We start from the raw sequence: 19,925 nt of genomic DNA on the forward strand, positions 1-19,925 counted from the left end.
GGCTCACGTGTCCCAAAGCGTTAGTCAGGTGGATCGAGAAATCGGCGCAGTAGAGCAGGTAAATGCATTAACACCTGGATGATCATGCAAAGGTGTTGACAATGTCTTCAACGCGCGTCCCTCTCTGTCCCTGTCGTACTGCTCAGGTGAAAGACGTGGCTGAAGGCTGTCTCCAGGAGAGGCAGCTCTACAGTCAGCTCATGAGCGACTGCGTGGCGGTCGACAGCACTCTGAGCTCGGCTGGTCTGAGGCCGGACCAGGTCATGGCCGAGCTGAAGAAAGAGGAGCAGCTGACCAAAGAGAGCAAGGAGCTGCTGCAGAATCAGATCGCCGCCCTGCGTGGGAAACTCAGGTCTCGCCGTGTTAGGGATTCTAAGTCACGCGAATTAAAAGCTGCTTCTGGTGGGAATAAACGAGATGCTGATAGAAGCGTCCTCCTCTCGGCTCAGCTCTCTGAAGGAGATCCGCGTTCAGCTGCAGGCCGATTTTCAAGACAAGGGCAAAGCCGTCAAGCTCATCACCAGATGCATCACCTGGGAGGTCAACACGCCCTGCTCCCAGCTGCCTGCTGCTCACTACAAACTCAACCATGTGAGCTACGACAAATGGCTCTCTCACAGCAAAAACCTGAAGCAGATGGCTGACAAACTCGTTATGGACTCTACAGCCTTCAGAGGAATCCTGCATTTCTCTATGGCAAATGTAAGGCAGCATCTTTTAATGTTTTGTTGTGTTTTTTTTCCTGTCCTGGATATTCTTTTCAAGTGGTTTCAGTCTGATTATGTGCGCACTCGACTCTTCTGTTCTCGTGACCACGACAGATCAAAAACTCCCAAGAGCACCAGCGCCGCAGGACCGAGGACGCCCTCAAGAGGAAGGTCCATAAGCTGAACCGGGTCAACGAAACGCTGACGTGGGAGAAGCAGTGGGTGGGTGGACCGGGTTCCACGCTTCACACTGTCTACCGTCAAGCTTTCACTGAAGCTTGTTCTTTTGTTTTGATTGTCTTTTCTTCTGATTTTCTTCAAACGTCAAGGTCAAGGAGGAGATTTCTGATCTGACGAAAGATGGACAGAAACTGACAGGTCAGATTAGCAACTGCGAGTCCAAGCTGCATCTGGCCACCCACCGCCTGGACATCCTCAACCAGAGATCCAGATACGAGCTCTGCCTGGACCACGTAAGGCCAACACCTGTTCACAAAAGCACAACCATAGGCGTGCCTTGAATCCATGTTTTTGTTGCTCTTCCTCCTTTAGCCCCACATCAGCCTGACGCTGGAGAGACAGGACCTGGCAAAGATCGTCGCGGGTCTTCACTCTGTGCTGAACCGCTCTCAGTAAGTCAGTCCGCTCAGCTGATATCTGTCCATGAGCAGCTGCGGGTGTTGACCCCTGTCACCGTCGCTCACAGCCAGGAGCTGCAGCTCGCTTACCGGCGCCTGGCGATCGTGGAGGACAAACTGGTCAAAAATAGCCACAGCCTGGAGGTGACGCAGAGCTGCCAGAACCTCCACCGGAGCTTCCTGCCTGCCCTCGACCGAGCCGTGGTTCTGACCAACAAGCCCCGGCTCCGTCCGGTCACGAGCAGCTTCAGCACCCAGACCTACCTGCAGTAAATTAGACTGGCGGTCTGCTGCCACCTGTGGTCCTAACCATGTGGTGCATTTAATAAAATACCTACAAGCATACTGCCATTAACCTTTCTTCATTTAGTTACGTCTGAGGTGATTCTGTATATAAACATTCATTTTAAACAGTATGAGTGATTGAATTAGTGTTCCTTCTGTAGACACATCTCCAACTTATTTAATACTAACATTATTATTATTATTCAAAGATGGCTGTTTAGCTTTTATTGTACAGATGATGTCAAACTTCCCAAATTGAAGATGCAGTTTATTTCTGACTCCTCCTGAGATGTTTCTTACTGATCATTCAAGGAGATTTAACAAAGGCCCGCGCAAACTAACTGAAGCCTACATTAGTTGGGTGTAAATCCAGGAAATAACCTAAATATTTCATATTAGGCTACTTATATTTTGGGTAGGGTTTTGCCTGTTTCATATTTGAAAGTGAAGGTTGAAGATGGATTTGGAACAAAATCCAAATCACACCCAGTATATATTTTATATGTTATGCTCCATTTGTGCTTTAAACTAGTGTTTAAAGAATCACAACAGTTGTAGTTTGTGTTTAAAAGTAACCGTGCTTATAAAACTAAAGGTAAAAATAGTCACTGTAAGGATGAGTTATATCTGTCAGAGTTTCATTAAATTAGATAATTAAATTGTCAAGATTTAAAAAACTAAACAAGCAAAGATGTTTTTGAAAGGGTAATTGTGTTTGTCAGCCCTAAATAATTACATGAAAATCAGCTTCCTGCATGTTTTTAATGCATCAGGTTGTGCTCTTGATTTATGTTAGATAAATTTAAATAATTTAAATAACTTCTCCGTTTTAGTTACAGGAAAAAGAGAAGTTTGGATACAAAACATCTGCAAGAAAAACATCTTTATTTTAGCTACTTTAGCCACTTTTGTAGCTGATAAGTATCCTAACTGTGGGGCATCATCAGTACAGCTAATATGCTAACATGTTAATGGCGTTCTGTTTGTTTGTTTATTGTTTGTTTGTTTTGTTATTAATTGTTATAGGTCTCGAGTTTTGACCTGTCGTGTCAGAGGTGTGACCCGGTGTTTTGTTCCGTTTTGTTCCCGGACGGGGTCAAACGGGTCAGATTTGTTGTAGCAACGGGCCCTAGCAACGGAGCGGGTCCACGGAGACCAAACCGGGTCCGAGTGGAGGAATGCAACCCGACACGGGTCACTGTGCAGGCGGGGATACGAAGGCGTAAATAAACCTGGACCTGTTCGCCTCACTCCGAGGCGAAGATGGGATGCGGCAGCTCCTCAAACACCGCGGTCCACCCGCTGACGAAGGTGACCGGAGACCAGGTCGGTTCGGTTCGGCTGCGGCCCGGTTCTAAGTTTACTTTATAGGATCAAATAGGCGTCCTTTACAGGAGATAAAAACCAGGCGAAGCGAGGTTCTTACAGCTCAGGTGTCTGCTGTTTACAGCTAAGTAATTATTACAAATTATTACAGGTGTTGTATAAAAATATGGGAGCCATGAATGCAGTTTACAGGCGGGTTGCCAGATAGAAAATGACGAAAATGACTGAAGCTTTAAAATCATCGTATTTTAAACCAAACTTTCGTATGTCTTCGGGAGGGGGTATAACTGTATAAATATAAAGTATATATAAATAGCTAGTATTGTATACTATTTATTGTACTTTCTTTACACCAGAGGTGTCCAACTCTGTCATACAAGGGAGCCAAAATTAAAAACTTTGGCCCCCTCCTGATCAATATTTACTGAAGAAAAAACATAAATTAACCTTGGTTTTCAGTTTAATATCTCTGATCATTCATATCGAAATGTCAAATACATTTTCCCAGTTACACATTATGCAGAAGCATTAACTTCTTATGCTTTCTTATTAATTTTTCTCCTTTAAAAACAGCTAAAAAGCCATCAACAAAGATCTGATCATACAACTACTAACATTTATCTTTGAAACAAGAAGAAAATACACCAAAAGAAGAAAAATAAAGCAGACTTGCTGTTGCTCTGACGCACATTAACTCAAGTCAGATATCCGATATCGTTTCTTGGCTGCGAATTTATCAACAAGAGTTTGATCGGCCCAGTTTCATGTTCTTTGTCGCTTCTTTCCACGTCAGAGTTAAAGTTTACTGAGAAATTAACTTTTTTCTTGGCTTCATAGTAACTGTTTCAGGATGTGTGATCCTCCTAATCTTTAAATATCTGACTAATATTTTGTCAAATAAAAGCAGTTTTTTTCTACATTTTAAATGTTTTATGACATATTTTTTGTGCAGATAATTACATTAATTCATTATGCAAGGATTGTTCTAATCATTTTGTGATCTAATAAACTTAAAGGGTTTTATTTCTCTAGTTTGTTATGTATAAAAGCAGTATTTATTGACTAATATATTTGTCTGTAAGATCTGAATTTTAGATAAAATGAATAAATACACTTGTGTAAAACAGGAGCTTCCTTTGAAATGGTGCTCATGTATCTAAAGTTAAAGTTGTATTTGATTAAATGTTTGGGATTTTAATACAGATTGTATTTGTAATAAAGGTTGCCTTTATTCCAGTAACTTAAAAGCCTGATAAAAGTTAAGACTGTGGTGGATAAACTGTGTTTTTTATGATGTGGGATCAGTTTTAGTGTTTACAGGACTCTGTGGAGACAGAATAATCATACTCCCCACTTCTCTCTCTGTGTCTTTGTGTCTCCAGGAGGAGACAGGAAGTAAGCTCGGCGGCCGTGGTGACTCGGCCGTGTCGAAGGGCACCACAGACAGCGGCGTGGTGATGGAGAACCGAGGCGTCCCGGCGCTGCCTGTGGCAGTGCCCGATAAACTCCCCCCTCTGACATCTGAGAGCGTCACCCAAGGTGGGGAGTTCGAGCTCCACACGTGCCGAATGGATCAGGCCTCGTCACATCTCAGAGAGGAAAGAAAACATCCTGACTCTTTTCTTTTTCTTCTTAATGTTCCCCAGCTGCTGCTCCAGATGTGCTGCAGGAGGGTAACCCAGCTCAGGAGCGGCTCAAGTCCAGCGACATCCTGGAGGAGCTGCTGAGTCAGGGCATCATCCCGGTGGGTGAGAAAGGCAGCGGGGCCGCTTACAGCATCATGGTGAGCGCCTCCTTCTTTCTACCAACGAGCCTGCCGTCTACTAACGGCTGGAGTCATCATCCAGTCTGATTGTCTTTGTTCTGATTATTCTTTGCTTCACACAAAGTCTGCCTTCGATCTGTTTTACCTTCACCGGGAACGTATGTGTCAAAGTTTTTCCTGTATCTTGAAGTTCATCGCTGCTTCCTTCACCCTCACTTCTCCTCTCATTTGGTCTTTCAAAGTTTGTTTTTTATTCAATTTTTTAGACTTCAGTTGTTGTCTTTTCACTTGTTTTCAGGTTTTTTACCTGACCGTGATAGAACGTTGAACAGTTTGACCCTAAAACAAAAATCAGAAAAGAAGAAAAAGTGGAGGAGCCTTAAAATACTACAACAGAAACTAAAGTTGTGTTTTTAAGAAACAGGAACAAAAAAGCCTTCAGTTCTTCCTTAACTTGTCTTTATCTACAGCACTGGTTCATCCCTTGAGTTTAGGAGCCTTTTTTTTCAGATTCATAAGTTAAGTAGCTTAACAAACAAAACAAACATTCCTATGAAAAGGTTCAGGAACTCGACTGAACACGGGGGAAAAACAACTTAAATCTAAAGAGAAACTTCGACGGATCTTCAAAACGCCTGAGGAGCTACGGGTCGGGATCATTTTTCTAAACATTACAGGAAAGTTTTGGCTTCTTGGAAACCAAATCCAAAGAAACGAGGGCTGGTTTAAAGCTTTTACAGAGTCCTGCGCAAACAGTAAAATGTTCCTGACATCACAGCAGAACCACACAAGTCTTTAATGTATGATCCTTTCATGACTTCCCAACACTTCATGCTTGTCTTTGTCAGTAACAATAAACTAAACAACAGATATATTAAAGCATGGTTAAATAAAGTCATTTCATCATGCTTTAATAGCTTTTGACAGATTCCACCCATGAATGTTGTACAAAAGTGAAACTGTATGGAAGTAGTGAAACTAACCGTGGTAAAAACACGTTTCTTCTTCTGCTGAGAGTAAATGTTTTGGTTTATATTAGTTGGACGCAAAGGAAGGGGACGTGCGAAGACCTCCTGCCAGGCTGGAGTCTCTGAAGGCCAAGAAAGCCGAAACGCTCCACAGCAGGGAGGATTTCGATGAGAGGATGAGGCGGGCTGAGGAGAGACGCAAGGTGACGCGTGTGTTTGGGGTCGTTTGCTCCGCCGCCTTCTTTTTCTTTTTTAATTCCTCGCCGTCCCGCGTGCTCATCTGTTCCTTCCACCCTCCTCCAGGTCAAGGAAGACGAGCGTCGGAGACGTTTAAGGACCGTGTCCGCCCGTGTCCGCGGGATCCCTCCCGTCTCCGGCCCCGAGGAGGACGGGGACGCCTCCCTCACCCCCGTGGAGTCGCTCCGGTCACCCGTCTCCCCACCTCCTCCGCCTCACATCCCCCGTGGGGACACAGAGGGAGGAGAGCGGATCGGAGAGGGGACAAGGAGCGCCGGAGGATGGCTGGAGGAGAGAGGAGGCGGCGACGGGGACAAAGGCGTGCGGGAGGAAGAGGAGGTGACCCATGTGGAGGAGCTGAAGGCAGGTGATCTCCTCAAAGCCTCAGGAGAGCTGGAGAGCGATTCCAGCTTCCAGCACGCAAAGGAGAAGGACACATCTTAGTCTCCGACACAAACGAGCCACGAAGTAGCTCTTAGGAAGGGAGGAAAGAAAGAGGAGGAAGCCAAAAAACATTTCCTTTTGCACAATCTTCCAGCAGAAAAAAAAAACTAATTGAAATTAGCCGCATGTGAAGAAGAGTTTCCAGGAGAGACTTTGACCCGTAATCACCGAACAGCTCAGCAGAAAACACATGAAAGTCTTATCATATCCGAGGGAATGTTTTCCCCAAAAGACCAAACTGATTCGGATTAAAGGTTTAACTTTGAACTTTACTGTTTTAAAACAGCCCCATAGTTGTGTCTCATGCTGCAGTGGTTGCGTTGGACACAAGATGGCGTCATTCCAGCTGTTTTACTGCTGGGGTTAGAAACTGTGAAAAAAAAATGTTTAATAAAAACTCAGAACTGTTCCTGTTTGTATAAAGATGCTGTTCAGCTTTTGATTTAAATCTCAAATGTCCTGAATTCAGGAGGACATCAGATGTTGAACTTTAGATTTAAGGATGATTTCCAGGCATGCTGCAGATCTTTAGCTGTTTCAGGAACTTTTATCTGCTTAATGACTGAAGGAAACAAGGACCCTGCTTTTATGAGACGTTTCTTTATACAAACTTACACAAATGATGCTTCTGTTCAGGGTCTCCTCATTTCCTTTATATTTGCCAAAGACAGTGGCAAATAATGAATAAATTAAGCTTCTGAGCCTCCATACTGATTAAGAATAAGATGATTAGGATTAGTCAGCACGCTGAGCATGAACAGATACAAAACCTGATCGGACCGCCATTGTTCAGCTGGAGAAACTTGATATGAGTCCATCTTTTTGTCACAATTATCTCTGGATGTTAAAGGGTGTGTGGTTGCAGGAGGGAAACAGGGACCTGCAGGTTGTGTCTTGTTGGGATGAGGAGCACATTAAAATGATCAAACGGAAAAAAATCCATCATTTATTTTCCACTATAAATGCATCAAGGCTCAGGTCTGTCTTTAAAAAGAGGTTTTTAATCAAAGTGAGACTTTTACCTGAATTAATAAAGGATCTGAGATCAGCTGATCTAACTTATTTATAGTTGATTCAACCTCACGTGGCCACAAATAAATGTGCTGCTTTTTATTCTTTGTAGGTCAGCAGCAGAGAAACAATGTGTCCTAAATAATTAAGATGGAGGTTCTGCCTCAGGTTACCGGAGCGAAATGAGTTGTCCTCATCGGGTTCAGCTGCTTTGATCGAAGAACTCAGAAAAGACCAAAGGAAACAGACAGAAACGAGAAGTCTGATGGAAATAAACCCGAGATTTGTTTGGTTGAAACAGAGTCTGAACGTCTGCTGAAGAAGCCGAAACTGAGCTGTTAAAAGCTACAAGAAGCAGAACACTAGCTTCAAGCTGATAGAAGCTAAATGCTAGTCTAAAGTAGCAAAAGATTAACTAAAAGCTAAACGTAAAAGCTAAAAGTAGCAAAAGAAGACAAAATAATCAGAGATCTTAAAATGTTTCTGTGAGAAAAGTATTTCTGAATAAAGTTGAATATTATGAAAAGTATAAAAGTTACAAAAGCCAAAAGCTGTAGCACATGAATGTTTTAATATATAGTTGAGTATAACATATAATTATAAGTTTCTAGTAGTAGAAAAATTGCAAAAAGTGTACAAAAACACAAAAACAGGTGACAAATAATACAAAAAGGACTCCTGAAGAACTGTAAAACTGTAAAAAACAAACAAGCAAACAAGCAAACCTTAAACCATTAAAATAATATAATTAAAAGTCCCAGGACGGGGAGGTGCAGTCTGTGGGCGGACTGCTCGGAGCCGCTGGGTGGAGTTTCAGGCTCAGTTTTGTTTTGTTTTGTTTTGTTTTTTTAGAAATGGATCCCAAACCTGTTGAGTTAAAGAGCTGAGTTATTAAAGAGGAGCTGGAAGCACCTGATGGTTGGATCTTTGGGACAATCCGCTCCATGTTGACTGTCGGGAGATAAATCTACCTCCAAGCTTCACCGCCGTTCTCCTCTGACTCCTGAAAAAGAAGAAACCTCCATCTGACCTCCTCCTTTCACCCAAAGAATCGTCGATAAGGAGACTTCGCACTTTATATCTCTTTTAGAGCTTGTTTTCTTGTGTTTTGCACTAACAATGCACACCACGCAGAAGGACACGACCTACACGAAGATCTTCGTCGGGGGTCTTCCCTACCACACCACGGACTCCAGTCTCAGGAAATATTTCGAGGTTTTTGGTGAGATTGAAGAAGCGGTGGTCATCACCGACAGGCAGACCGGCAAGTCCAGGGGTTACGGATTTGTAAGTATCTTTTTATTACAAATAAAATGACAAATGAAACCAAATCAGCTCCGCGCGCAAAATAGTTTCGCGACACTTTTTGCGCACGTATGGGCTCCTGGCCGTGCGCGTCACTTTTCCACTCTTTCCCAACCCGGACTGACACCTCTGACACATCTGACTCGGGTCATGGGTTGTTTATGTTTTGATAAGCTGTCTTATTTTTGTCGCTGCGGGGCTTCTGGTGCAATCCGCCGCCGCGGCGTTGCGCACTTTTTACGCGCCCCGACGCGCTCTGCCCCTCTCTGCGCGATGTGAGGAAACCTCGTGTCAGGATTTTACAGAGCGCTCCAGATAACAGAAAGTCGTGACTTCATCACAGCAGAGCTTGCTCTAACTTGCCACTGGAACCACTTGGAGCCAAGAAACCCGCGAGGCGCAAATGACCTGATGCTGTTTTTCCGCAAAAAAAAAAGCACCGAAACAAACAGACTTTATGGCTGGAAATGTAATAAATGAGATGTTTTCTGGGGACAGCTGTAGAATTCAGAGGCACCAGAATCATCTGAACAAACATTTCAGCATTAAACTTAACCACAACTCCTTTATTATCATCACATCTGCACCATATTCATGATTATGTATTTATTGTCTCCTTTATGCTCCGTTTTTAAAGAATGGATTTGTTTTGAGAAAACAGAAAAAAAGACATTCTAGTAAAGCAAAGTATAAATGTCCACATCTGTTCTTATACAGGTGGGGCTAACTTTAATACAGCCCCATATCACTTCATTAGTCTCATATTTCTGTAATTATACAGAGAAAAAGTGTTTTTTCTTTCTTATTTCCCCATTCTGGCTTCTTCCAGTCAGTTCTAAGTCCTGGTCTCACACTCGTAATAATAAATGACATGATCTCCTTGATTATTTTTGGTTTATTTCTTTTGGGACTTGAGTATCAAACCTTGTTTATAAAGAAGATGACACTCAGTATCTGAGAGGGATGATGTTGTAATAATCAAGCTTCATCAGGGTGATCATTCTGTCTCTCCGGACAGGTTTTCGGGTCTTCCCACACATTAGTGAAGGCTTCATTTCTTGTTGCTAAAAATGTCAGCCTGCGTCAGACGCCCGCTTCCTCCTCTTGTATCCTGTTCGCTCCTGTCCTCAGGTCACCATGGCGGACCGCTCGGCTGCAGACCGGGCCTGCAAGGACCCCAACCCAATCATCGATGGCAGGAAGGCCAACGTCAACCTGGCCTACCTGGGGGCCAAGCCTCGGGTGATGCAGCCAGGTAACTTTTGTCTGTTTTTTTTTTTTTTTTTTCCCTGATTTATTAGTTTTGGAGCGAGGATACGTTCAGCAAAGGAGTCAGCAGTAGTGATCTCAGATGCTCGGGTTGAGTAAATGAAGGGAAAAGCTGTGAACTCGGAATTCACAATAAAGGCTAAAATTCAGCCAATTTTACAGATATTGAGCTAAAAGTTGGTGTGGTAGTAGCTGAGAGTCATCCCAACACATACTCTGACCACTAACTGACCAGTTTTTAAAACTTTGCCTGTCTGTTAGCAGAATATCTCATGAACCACTGAAAGGATTTAAAGGAAACTTGATCATTGGAACGTGTACAACTGATTAACTTTTGGAGTCAGCCTGATTCAAGATGGCTGGCACAACCAGCTGCCTTTAGGAAACACATAAATGGCTAAAGTGTAGCCAGTTTTACAGATACCGAGCTAAAATTTGGTGTGGTAGTGGCTGAATATTATCCCCAACACATACTCTGAGCGCAACACATTGCACAATATTTTTGCTTCAAACTTTGGCACTAAATATCTGCAATCAATTGTGTCTGCCTTTTAGCAAAATATCTAATGAACCACTGAATGGATTTCAGTGAAACTTTGGCCGTATATCTGAAACTCATAAGCATTTGGAATCGACCCAGTTCAAGGTGATCACCACAGCTGAGCCAACACAAAAATGGCAATAATTCAGTCAGTTTTACAGATATGGAGCTAGAATTTGCTGTGATAGTAGCTGAAAGCCATCATTGAGAGATCTCACAATATCTCATGAGATTATGCATCCTGCTGTAACTCTGTTGCTCCTCAGTGTAAGATGGTTTTAGTTTAAATCTCTGGCATGAAAGGCAACGGGCGACATGCATTCCCTCAAGGAATGCTGGGTCTTTATTAATGACTTATCTGATTTGTGGTTTGCAGGTTTCGCCTTTGGCGTTCCCCAGATTCACCCGGCGTTCATCCAGAGGCCTTATGGGTAAGAACAGATCTGTTTTACGGAGAAATTCACGAAATTATTCAAACATTTGAAAGTTTAACAAGCTGCCATTTATACATGAGTGTGACTGGTGTTTCCTTTCTGAAAAACAGCAGTGGCTGATCAGCAAGTTGGTTTTCCTGATGTAAAAAATAAAAAAAGACAAATGTAAGGAGGTTTGTGCTGAGTGGACTGAAGGTGGAAACCTGCAGCCTGACTCCATGTTCTCTCTCTGGTCCGACAGGCTCGCTCTCTCTTAAGCTAGCCGTGCTGCTTCGTGGAGTATTTCTGCGAGCGTAATCACAGATCAGACTCAAACGCACACAAACAGGCTCGCACAATGGTGATTACAGATGCATGCACGTGGGTTTCATTTCAAACTTTTGCCTTTTATTTGAATAGAACTTAGCTTGGTGTGCAGTTATGAAGTGGTGTTGTTAGTTAAACTGTGTGCTTTAGTGGGAAAAGAAAAAAAAAGTTTTGGTTGATTGAACTTTTGGGGTGTTTTTCTTTCTTTTTTTTTTCTTTCTTTGTGGAAGCGTGTCAACTTTGCTAAAAAGGTGCAAAGTATTTTTTGTTGTTGTTTTATCGTTGCTTTTTGTGATTTTGTTTAACAGTATTTGCTGTTTTATGTGTTTCCTTTTGGCTTATGGTGAACTTCTTTTGTGTGGATTTTTCTTTTACACTACCAACTTTCCCCTCCAAAACCTTCGTACTTTTACCTCCTGGATAACAAAACCCATCACTGCTTGTGTGCGCTCACGGCGTTGTTCTTGGATTTCTCACATTAACACAACAGACACACGTTTGCCATCATTTTCCAGATCAGAACCTCATAGCGCCATCAGAAAAGTGGATGAATGAATGAATGACAAGCCTGGCACTGAGCGTGTGTCCAGTTTTGCGGGATCTGTCCGTCCACATGCATGCTCAGCTCGCCAGAGTCTACAGTGTGACACAAACAAATGTCTGGATGTCTCTGTCTCTCTCATAGTGAGCTTTCGTCACATGGGCTCATGGTGTTAAGAAAAACAAGCGCACCCATTGTGCCACACAAAGCCCCGAATGCTGATGGTGCAGTTGCATGAAGCTTTAAGTTCTGTGTGTGTGTGTGTGTGTGTGTGTGTGTGTGTGTGTTAGGGGGGGTCCATCGAGGGTGTTGGAACTGTCATTCCCTGTCATGAAACAGCAGCTGAGGTAAACAGGGCCTTGTGGGTGTTTAAAGGCAAAGGTCTAGATTATTTACACCCATCATACAGTATGAGATCCAGAATCATCTGTCTGCAGAGCAAAAATACTTTAAATGTACGAAATTTACTGACAAATAAAAGTAAAAGTCAAGGTTTGAGAAAATGTAACTTCTATTATGAGCGATGAACCAGATAAAGAAGCACCAGTTCTTTGTTTCCTCCAAAGCCGCGAATGTTTGAGTTTGTTCACGTTGGAATTATTCATCGTAAACTCCCCAAAACAAATCATAAACATGTCTCCAAGGAGGTTTTTTTTCTTACACACGTTAAAAAATGACCTCAGTAACTGGAGGAAATGTCTCGCAAGGAAAGGAACCCAAAGAACCGTGCATATTGTTGGTAGCTTTTAGCGACCAGTTGTGTCTTTGCATGAAAGTTGTGTTTGTGTCGTTATAAATAGATGGTTTATGTGGAGCTCAGCCAGACAAAAAGCTGCAACAGAACCGTTATTCTGCATCTCAAAACCACAACGTCCCGTTCAATGAGACATTCGGAGGCGAAAGTTAGCTGTAAAATATGAGCATTAACAACGCATAGTTAAGTGATTTAAACCAGTTTTTTAGTGTCTGAACCTAAATGTCTTTATTAGTTTTAGTTTTAACTAAAAAAGGTCAAATAAAAATTGAAAAAACAAAGAGCTACAGAAGAGGGGAGTCTTAAAGTGACTATATTTGTGCAGGATGAGCCTCAAGAGAAATCTTGCATGAAAGCCTCTGGATTAATGTCTTCTTATATATTTTTTTTACAGCCGGTCCTTCATTCATGGAAGAACAGATGGTGTTGAGAGTTCATTTTATCAGGTGTCAAATCTTCCTCTTCTAACAAGAGATGTTTAACGTGACAAAGGGAGGAGAAAGTCAAGTATCAGTTGAGGAAAAGATGGATGGATGGATGGATGGATGGATGGATGGATGGATGGATGGATGGATGGATGGATGGATGGATAGATGGACATCTTCTCATTTCCCTCAACTTGTCAACAACTGAAACATTCGTACTTTTTAATTTTTTTCCCCAAATTTTCAAACCTTCATTTGTAGACAGCCTCTGAAATCAGGGAGAACAGCCTTTATGACACCTCCAGCTGGTTTTGGAGCAGATCGCATTAGCGTTTGCCTCATAATTCAGTCAACGGGACAAACCTGTAGTCATATCTTGCTTTGACGCAGTTTTGTCATAGCTATCTCGGATTTTCGCACAATGTGCTCTTTATTCAGAACGTTAAAACTTAAAATGACTGAACTTCGACTGATGAACTCTTAGTTTTAAATCACAAATATGTTTATTTTTCAAATTTTTTAGGTTTGTGCACCAAAAATAATTGATCAGGATCAGGAAAGGTTTGTTCTTTGTGCTTCAAATAACCCAGTATGTTAGACTCTGATGAGAAAAGACTGTTCCTCAATTTCAGTGTTTAAATTTTACACTCTGCATTGATTTATTTTTAATAAGTCAAGACAACTCAAACTACTCGGTTAATGATGATGGTCATTGTCTTTGTTTCTCTTTAAGACAGCCCAACAACCGTTTTATTAAACTGTAACCCACTTCATCAAGACTTTTACCTTCAGATTCGGCTCATGTTTTAATCTAGTTTATGATCTTATTGCACTCTGATTGGCTGTGGTGTGTTTTGTTATTAAACCTTCATACTGAGTGATTTATGAAGGTCTTTTAGAAGAAGTCCAGGCGGCTTTTTGGTGTTTTGTGATGAAAACAGAAACCAGCTGAATCAATCTGCTGTCTTATCCTTATTTAGCCCTAATCTTTAGGGACTGCTGGGCTGCAGGAACGAGTCTGAGAACGTCCAAAAAGTACCGACATGCCTGCAGGAACCAGCCACACAGCTGCTGAGACAGACGAGAGGTTATTTTATCTCCATCTCCATGCGAAGGGGCATCATTTGGTTGTTTTCAGGAGTCTGTTGGTGCTCTGTGTTAGTTTGTGTGGTACTCGAGATATCTCAAAATGTCCTCAGCTGAGGAGAGCACACAAATCACTTAAAAAAAAACTATATAGACAGTCTGAGCAGTAACTCCAAACATAAACCACATAAAGAGGCAACATTTTGCATTTGAAAGCTCACAGGAATTACTTTTATTATCTTATTTATTTTAGTGAGTCCTGGTCCACTGCCACGGCCGCCAGCAGCTGATGATGCTCACAGTTTGAACGGACTACAAAGTGGTATTGATGACTTTTTAAGTTTGGTTTTATGGCGAATTCTGATCCTGATAAGGAAATAGGTTTTTGTTAGCCGTTTGTGGGAATCGCTAAGAAAAAAACAAACAAATAAGGTAGTTGAGTTGACGTAGTGGCGCAGTTTAGATTTCTGTTCGCTTTTAATTTTATCGGTGACCTAAAAAATCAGATTCTAAACTCATCACATCCTTTTGAACAACCAGTCCGGCTTCTAACTTTCTATATATATTTATCTGATTAACTGCTTTTCATTAATTCAGATGGTCCAGTACTCAGCCATGAAACGAACAGCTTTATGTTCTTTCAGAGATCCCACATTATCCGTAAAAGAAAAATTGTGGTTCTTTCACTCTAAGGCGTGTTTTAGAGACGGCGTTCAGTAAAATCAGCCTGAAAAACTAACCTGGACCCGCTGAGTTTCATTAGTGCGGGCCTCAAAGTCGACTCTCAGCATCACATGATGGTAGGAAAACGCTGCCTCTGAAGGTTTTCATATTAGTTTCGCTGAACAAAACACCAAATAATGAACTTTCATCCTGGCTTTTAAAGAATTTGTGTGTGTGAATGTGTGTGTGCATTATTTCTGTGTTCATATTAATAACATTAAGTGACACACCTTTAGATCACATCTCACTGTGTACCCTTCACTTGTCCTTTTCATGTTTTTTTTGTCTTCTACGTGAAGAAATCGTGCTGTGACCTCACACATTTCTTCCCTCCATAGTGGCTTGCTGCTTGTTGTTTTTCCTCCTGGTTCAGTGTTTTTGGTTGAGATGTGGGTTGGATAGTCATTAGCTCACAAAAGGGTTGCCACGATAGATTTAGCCTTTTACCTTTTTATTTATATATATATATTTGTAACTTTTTTATTCTTTCCATATCCAGACACTGAAGGAATCACTTCTACCTAAATTATATTTGATTTCTTCACTTTATGACGCATTTATTTTAAAATCTAAAGCAAAAGTTCAGCTTATTTTGACGTTGTTATGCGGAAATGATACGAAGAGTTAATATCTTACCTGTTGTGGATAGCTCGTTGAGCTCTTAGTAGAAACAGAGTTTGATTCTGACCAGATTGATGAGCTAATGGCCAGTCTGAGCGTGGCCAAGACAAACAAGGAGTAAGATCTGAACGATTCCCAATCCTTCTACCAAACCCCAGTTCAAACCCACGGCTGCTGTTGCAGCTTTATTCTTTTAAATTAATTTTTCGGACTAAATTTTAACAATAGTGAGACTGAAATTAGGTCTGCTTTTGTGCTGAAGGACCAAGGCATCAAAATTTAAATTTGTACTTTCGTTTATCCGAAGCTGACTCGGAATGGTCGGCCTCTGCCGTCGCGCTCGCAGTCCGGCCTTAACCTCCAGGCCTCGCAGAGTTTGTGAGGCAGGATAAGGCTAAGTCATGGAGGGCAGAATGCGCTCATTGTTCAGGACTGTTTATTTAATGGAAACATCCCTCTCGGCGCAGAGCCTATAGTCCCGGCTCCCGCCCCACCACCTCGCTGCCACCGTGGCTCTTTGTCCTCACACAGAAGGGGAAATGGCCAGCAATGTCCCCTTTAAAAACTGTCCAGCTGTCAAAGTGGCAGTGACACGTTCACAATGCTTTCCCTGGGCTCATCTCTGTTCACACCCCCACCCGCAGCCTGGCACTGTAAGCACCCTCTCCCCTGCTTGTGCTCCAGCAGCTACCAACAGATGAGCTGCAGGTTACGGATCCCGAGCGTCTGCTTTCTTTTGCTCTGACCCTCGTTGTCTTTCTGTTCCCAAAAATTAAAACGGACCGCAACACTGAGGCTGCTTGTTATTTTTTCAAAGTGATGTTTTGTCAAATAGTTATCAATCAGTATGGAGAAAAGAGCCCAGGTCCTCTCCAGGCTAGGCTAATGGTTAGCCAAACTAGGACCCGTTTTTAAATGGTTTTTCAGGCTTTTAAAACAACTTACCAGTCACACAGTAACACAGACGTGTTGAAGAATATCAGCTAATGTAGTGTTCTTTCACACCAGTATGTTGTTTTTAAGACAAAGTTGTTTTATGAGCCTGAAAGAGTCCTCGCTTGGCCAACCTTTAGCCTATCCTGGACAAAGACCCTTTTTCCTTCGAGCTCCATGACTGATAGTTATTAATACTGTAACTATTTGACAAAACATCACTTCAAGAATGACTAGACTGTTCCTTTAATGGGAAGCCCAGAGATAAAACACCTCTTTGGGTTCAAAGTTTTTGTTAGTTTTCAAGAGTTTTCTATTTTGGCAACCCTAAGTCCTACTAGCAGGCATTTTTTTGGTGTTCTTGGTTGGACTGGTCGGTGTGATCGAGTTGGCTTCAAGTGCATTTCTTGGGTTCTTATTCTCACATTTTGTGCTCAGAATCAAATTAACCCTCCTTACGGCGTGTGTGTGCTCTTCTTACAGCATCCCGACCCATTATGTGTACCCTCAGGCCTTCGTTCAGCCCAGCGTGGTCATCCCCCACGTGCAGCCTGCAGCCGCCGCGCCTGCCGCCGCCTCCTCTCCGTACATCGACTACACCGGAGCCGCCTATGCCCAGTACTCTGCGGCAGCCAGCGCCGCCGCCGCCGCCGTGGCCTACGAGCAGTACCCCTACGCCGCGTCCCCAGCTGCCCCGGGCTACGTGGCCACCACCGGCTACGGCTTCGCTGTCCAGCAGCCTTTAGCCACCGCCGCCCCGGGCTCGGCCGCTGCCGCGGCCGCTGCCTTCGGCCAGTACCAGGCTCAGCAGCTGCAAGCCGACCGCATGCAATAGCACCAGCTGCAACGGGCGCACGGGCAAGGAGGGAGGTGCACCCCAACCCACAGCTGATGCATTACAAGGAGACGGGAAAAACAAGTCCCAGGAGGATGTCAGGGCGTGCAGGGTTTCTTTAAAAGCTGATGGTGATGATGGTCATGACAATGGTGAGGTGGAAACTTCATATAGTAACTTTCCAACTTGCTGTGCTTTAACCAAAAAAGCAGAAAAGGACAAAAAAGTTACAGAACAAACAGTGCAAATGATTGACTATTATTACCGTTCTTGAACATTATTATTATTATTATCATTGTGTTAGAGTACTTATTCCTAGAGGAAAAACACAGGAACTAATCCCAACGGTTGGTGAACTGTAGGTGTTACACTAAGCCTTTAAGTCCTATTGCTGTCTTTAACGTTAGTTCAGTTATTTAATGCCCTCGTAACATTTATATTTTATTTATTATTATTATTATTATTATTATTGAGGGTTCTGTTAGTTCTTTTTGTCCTTTCAAGTGGATTTTTTTTAAGTTCATATTTTCTGATAATCAGGGAAATGGAGCCGTTTCCATGTGTTTGTTACGATGATGTCAGGAAGTCGTTGTGTCCCACACATTTTTTTATCTTCCTGATGCTGAATGTCCTTTTTTTTAAAGTCAGTCTCAACCTCTCGACCTATGCAAAGTAAACAAATCGAGAAAAGAAAAGAAACAAACAAACAAACAAAAAGAAAGAACTGAAAATGTCATCAACTCTGGCTTTACTTTCGGGACTATAAAGGGGTGGGGGGGTCAAACAAAACACAAAAAGCGTAGACAATGAGAAAGACTAAATCTGTTGCTTTTTCCACGTTTCGCTCACATTCATGCACCCAGGGCTGGAACAAAGGCAGCCCGGCCGTGCGTCTCTCTGTGAGGGACGGAGCAGCTGCTGATGGACGGGGTGGACGGGTGGGGGCGGAGAGGGGCGGACGGAGCCGCTCCAGCGCCGCGCAGACAGATCTCTCTGGAAAGAACGCATCACTTGTGCACATTTGTCGAGCTGTCACATTTTAATCCCCCGGCCGAGCCCTTTGGGAAACCAGCTCTGCATCCACCACCTCCACCACCTCCACCTCTCATCCAGCCATGTCAGCACTTCCATCTCTGCGCCGCTGCAGTCTGGTGTCAGGTTCTCTCCAAAGCCACCCCGACAACTGGCCGGCCTCACGTCTGTCACAGAAACAGCGGGAGGGATGGAGAGGACGGACTGTTTCTCTTCAACGTTGTGCCTTACAGTTTCACAGCTATTTAACAGAGAAGATGAGCAGGAGAAAAAAGAAGAAAACGCTATTTAAGATATTTATTTTTGAAGTTTGACACTCTAAGGGTAGAGACTTAGTGGCGGTACTGTATTATTAATATTCCTATGTACTCATCTCAAGGCATGTATAAGTTATTGATTAGTTTCTTATTATAGTATTAACATTCTCAACCAAAATGTTAATGTATTAGTTATTTTAAGCAACGTTACGTGCACTGTACTTTCATTTTTTTATCCTTTTGACTCTTCAGAGCATTAAATATTAGCCTAATTCCTTTTATTTTTTGTACGGATGAGTTAAATGCAGGCCTGTTTGCATCTGCCTCTTCTTTGTTCAGATGAGAGGAAATAATAAGAATAAAAATGAGCAAAAATGCTGCTTTGCTCCACTAGAATGTAAAGTTTCAGTAGCCGTGCTTCCTCCGCTTCAGATTCATCAGGTGGGCTGTTTTACACTGTTGGGAATTTTTTTCTTTTTTTTTTGTAATATATATACTTGAACTCTTTCTTACAAGGGAAATATCGAAAATAAATGACAAAACAAAAAAATAAGTTGCAAAGAGGCTTTATATTGTCACTGGATGAAGGCTTTTAAAGTGTTGCTATTTAAATGTGTACTGTTGATAATAAAACCTTTTACTTCAAAAATTTCTACCTTGTTTATTAAAATTGGAATAAAAAGTTCTATATTTGAAAAAAAAGAGAAATGGTGTCATTTTTTATGACTTCTGCTTCAGAAACATGAGGACTGGTTACTAAAAAGCTGTATTGGAGGAAAAAACATGACATTTGTAGCTTTAGAGCATATGAAGCGGGTGTCTAATGTCAGAATAGGAATGAAATGAGCTTAAAAAGGGTCTTTAATGATCATTATCTCCATTTCAGTTTGCATAAAACCTCATTATACAGAAAATTTGTTATATATTCATTAACTAACACAGTTTTAAAAAGAAAAAGGCTAAAAAACATAATATTTCTGTTGTTTTTACCCAAAACAGAGCTTGGAAATTTGATTAAAACTAGTTCTAAAATGTATATTTTTGTTAATTTTGCTGCCATTTCGGTACATTTATTCTGTGCGGACTTGTGAAATAATATAAGTAATACAATGATAAGCTGACTGGATACAGGTGGATACTGATGATAGATTGTGTGAATGCTGATTCAACATTAACACCATCGTTTTTCTGTTTTTATATTATTTTTTATTCTTTTGCAATCTATTTACTTCTTCACTTCATGCCATCAACAGTTCAGCTCATTCTGGACAGAGATTGGTGCTGCTTTATGACTTTTAACTTTATTTACAAATATCTTTCCCATAGAAACACTTTATTCATCCCCTGAGGGAAATCAGTGAAATACATCAGGATATCTTGAATTCCTTCAAAATAACTCCACACTTTTTGAGATCTGCTCCAGCGTACTCGCTCTGTTTTGTCTTCTGATGCTTTTAATGTTTTCAGCTTCTTCGGTAAACT

The 19,925-nt window shown here is 42.1% G+C and overlaps 3 protein-coding genes across 3 annotated transcripts in view; all 3 read left to right on the forward strand.

Moving 5' to 3' along the window:
* Positions 1–2,756, forward strand: part of LOC108238987 — a 3,823-nt gene extending 1,067 nt beyond the window's left edge. The window contains exons 4-11 of the mRNA XM_025006723.2: positions 1–58; positions 147–352; positions 450–702; positions 822–929; positions 1,037–1,180; positions 1,260–1,339; positions 1,414–1,661; positions 2,657–2,756. The exon at positions 1–58 is cut by the window's left edge and continues 68 nt beyond it. Coding sequence (XP_024862491.1) covers positions 1–58; positions 147–352; positions 450–702; positions 822–929; positions 1,037–1,180; positions 1,260–1,339; positions 1,414–1,618 — 1,054 coding nt within the window. The 3' untranslated portion in view covers positions 1,619–1,661; positions 2,657–2,756. The remainder of the gene's footprint in view (positions 59–146; positions 353–449; positions 703–821; positions 930–1,036; positions 1,181–1,259; positions 1,340–1,413; positions 1,662–2,656) is intronic.
* Positions 2,757–2,820: 64 nt separating this feature from the next.
* Positions 2,821–6,779, forward strand: stmnd1 (stathmin domain containing 1). Its single transcript, XM_017422538.3, has 5 exons — positions 2,821–2,956; positions 4,339–4,495; positions 4,603–4,739; positions 5,761–5,892; positions 5,993–6,779. The coding sequence occupies exons 1-5, from the start codon at positions 2,894–2,896 to the stop codon at positions 6,368–6,370; spliced, it is 867 nt and encodes a 288-aa protein (XP_017278027.1). The 5' UTR covers positions 2,821–2,893; the 3' UTR covers positions 6,371–6,779.
* A 1,406-nt stretch (positions 6,780–8,185) lies between these two features.
* rbm24a (RNA binding motif protein 24a) lies at positions 8,186–19,092 on the forward strand. Its single transcript, XM_017419710.3, has 4 exons — positions 8,186–8,668; positions 9,818–9,941; positions 10,873–10,927; positions 16,803–19,092. The coding sequence occupies exons 1-4, from the start codon at positions 8,501–8,503 to the stop codon at positions 17,152–17,154; spliced, it is 699 nt and encodes a 232-aa protein (XP_017275199.1). The 5' UTR covers positions 8,186–8,500; the 3' UTR covers positions 17,155–19,092.
* The last annotated feature ends 833 nt before the right edge of the window (positions 19,093–19,925 follow it).

Source organism: Kryptolebias marmoratus, linkage group LG5 (assembly GCF_001649575.2).
Source record: "Kryptolebias marmoratus isolate JLee-2015 linkage group LG5, ASM164957v2, whole genome shotgun sequence".
NCBI classification, from domain to species: Eukaryota; Metazoa; Chordata; class Actinopteri; order Cyprinodontiformes; family Rivulidae; genus Kryptolebias; species Kryptolebias marmoratus.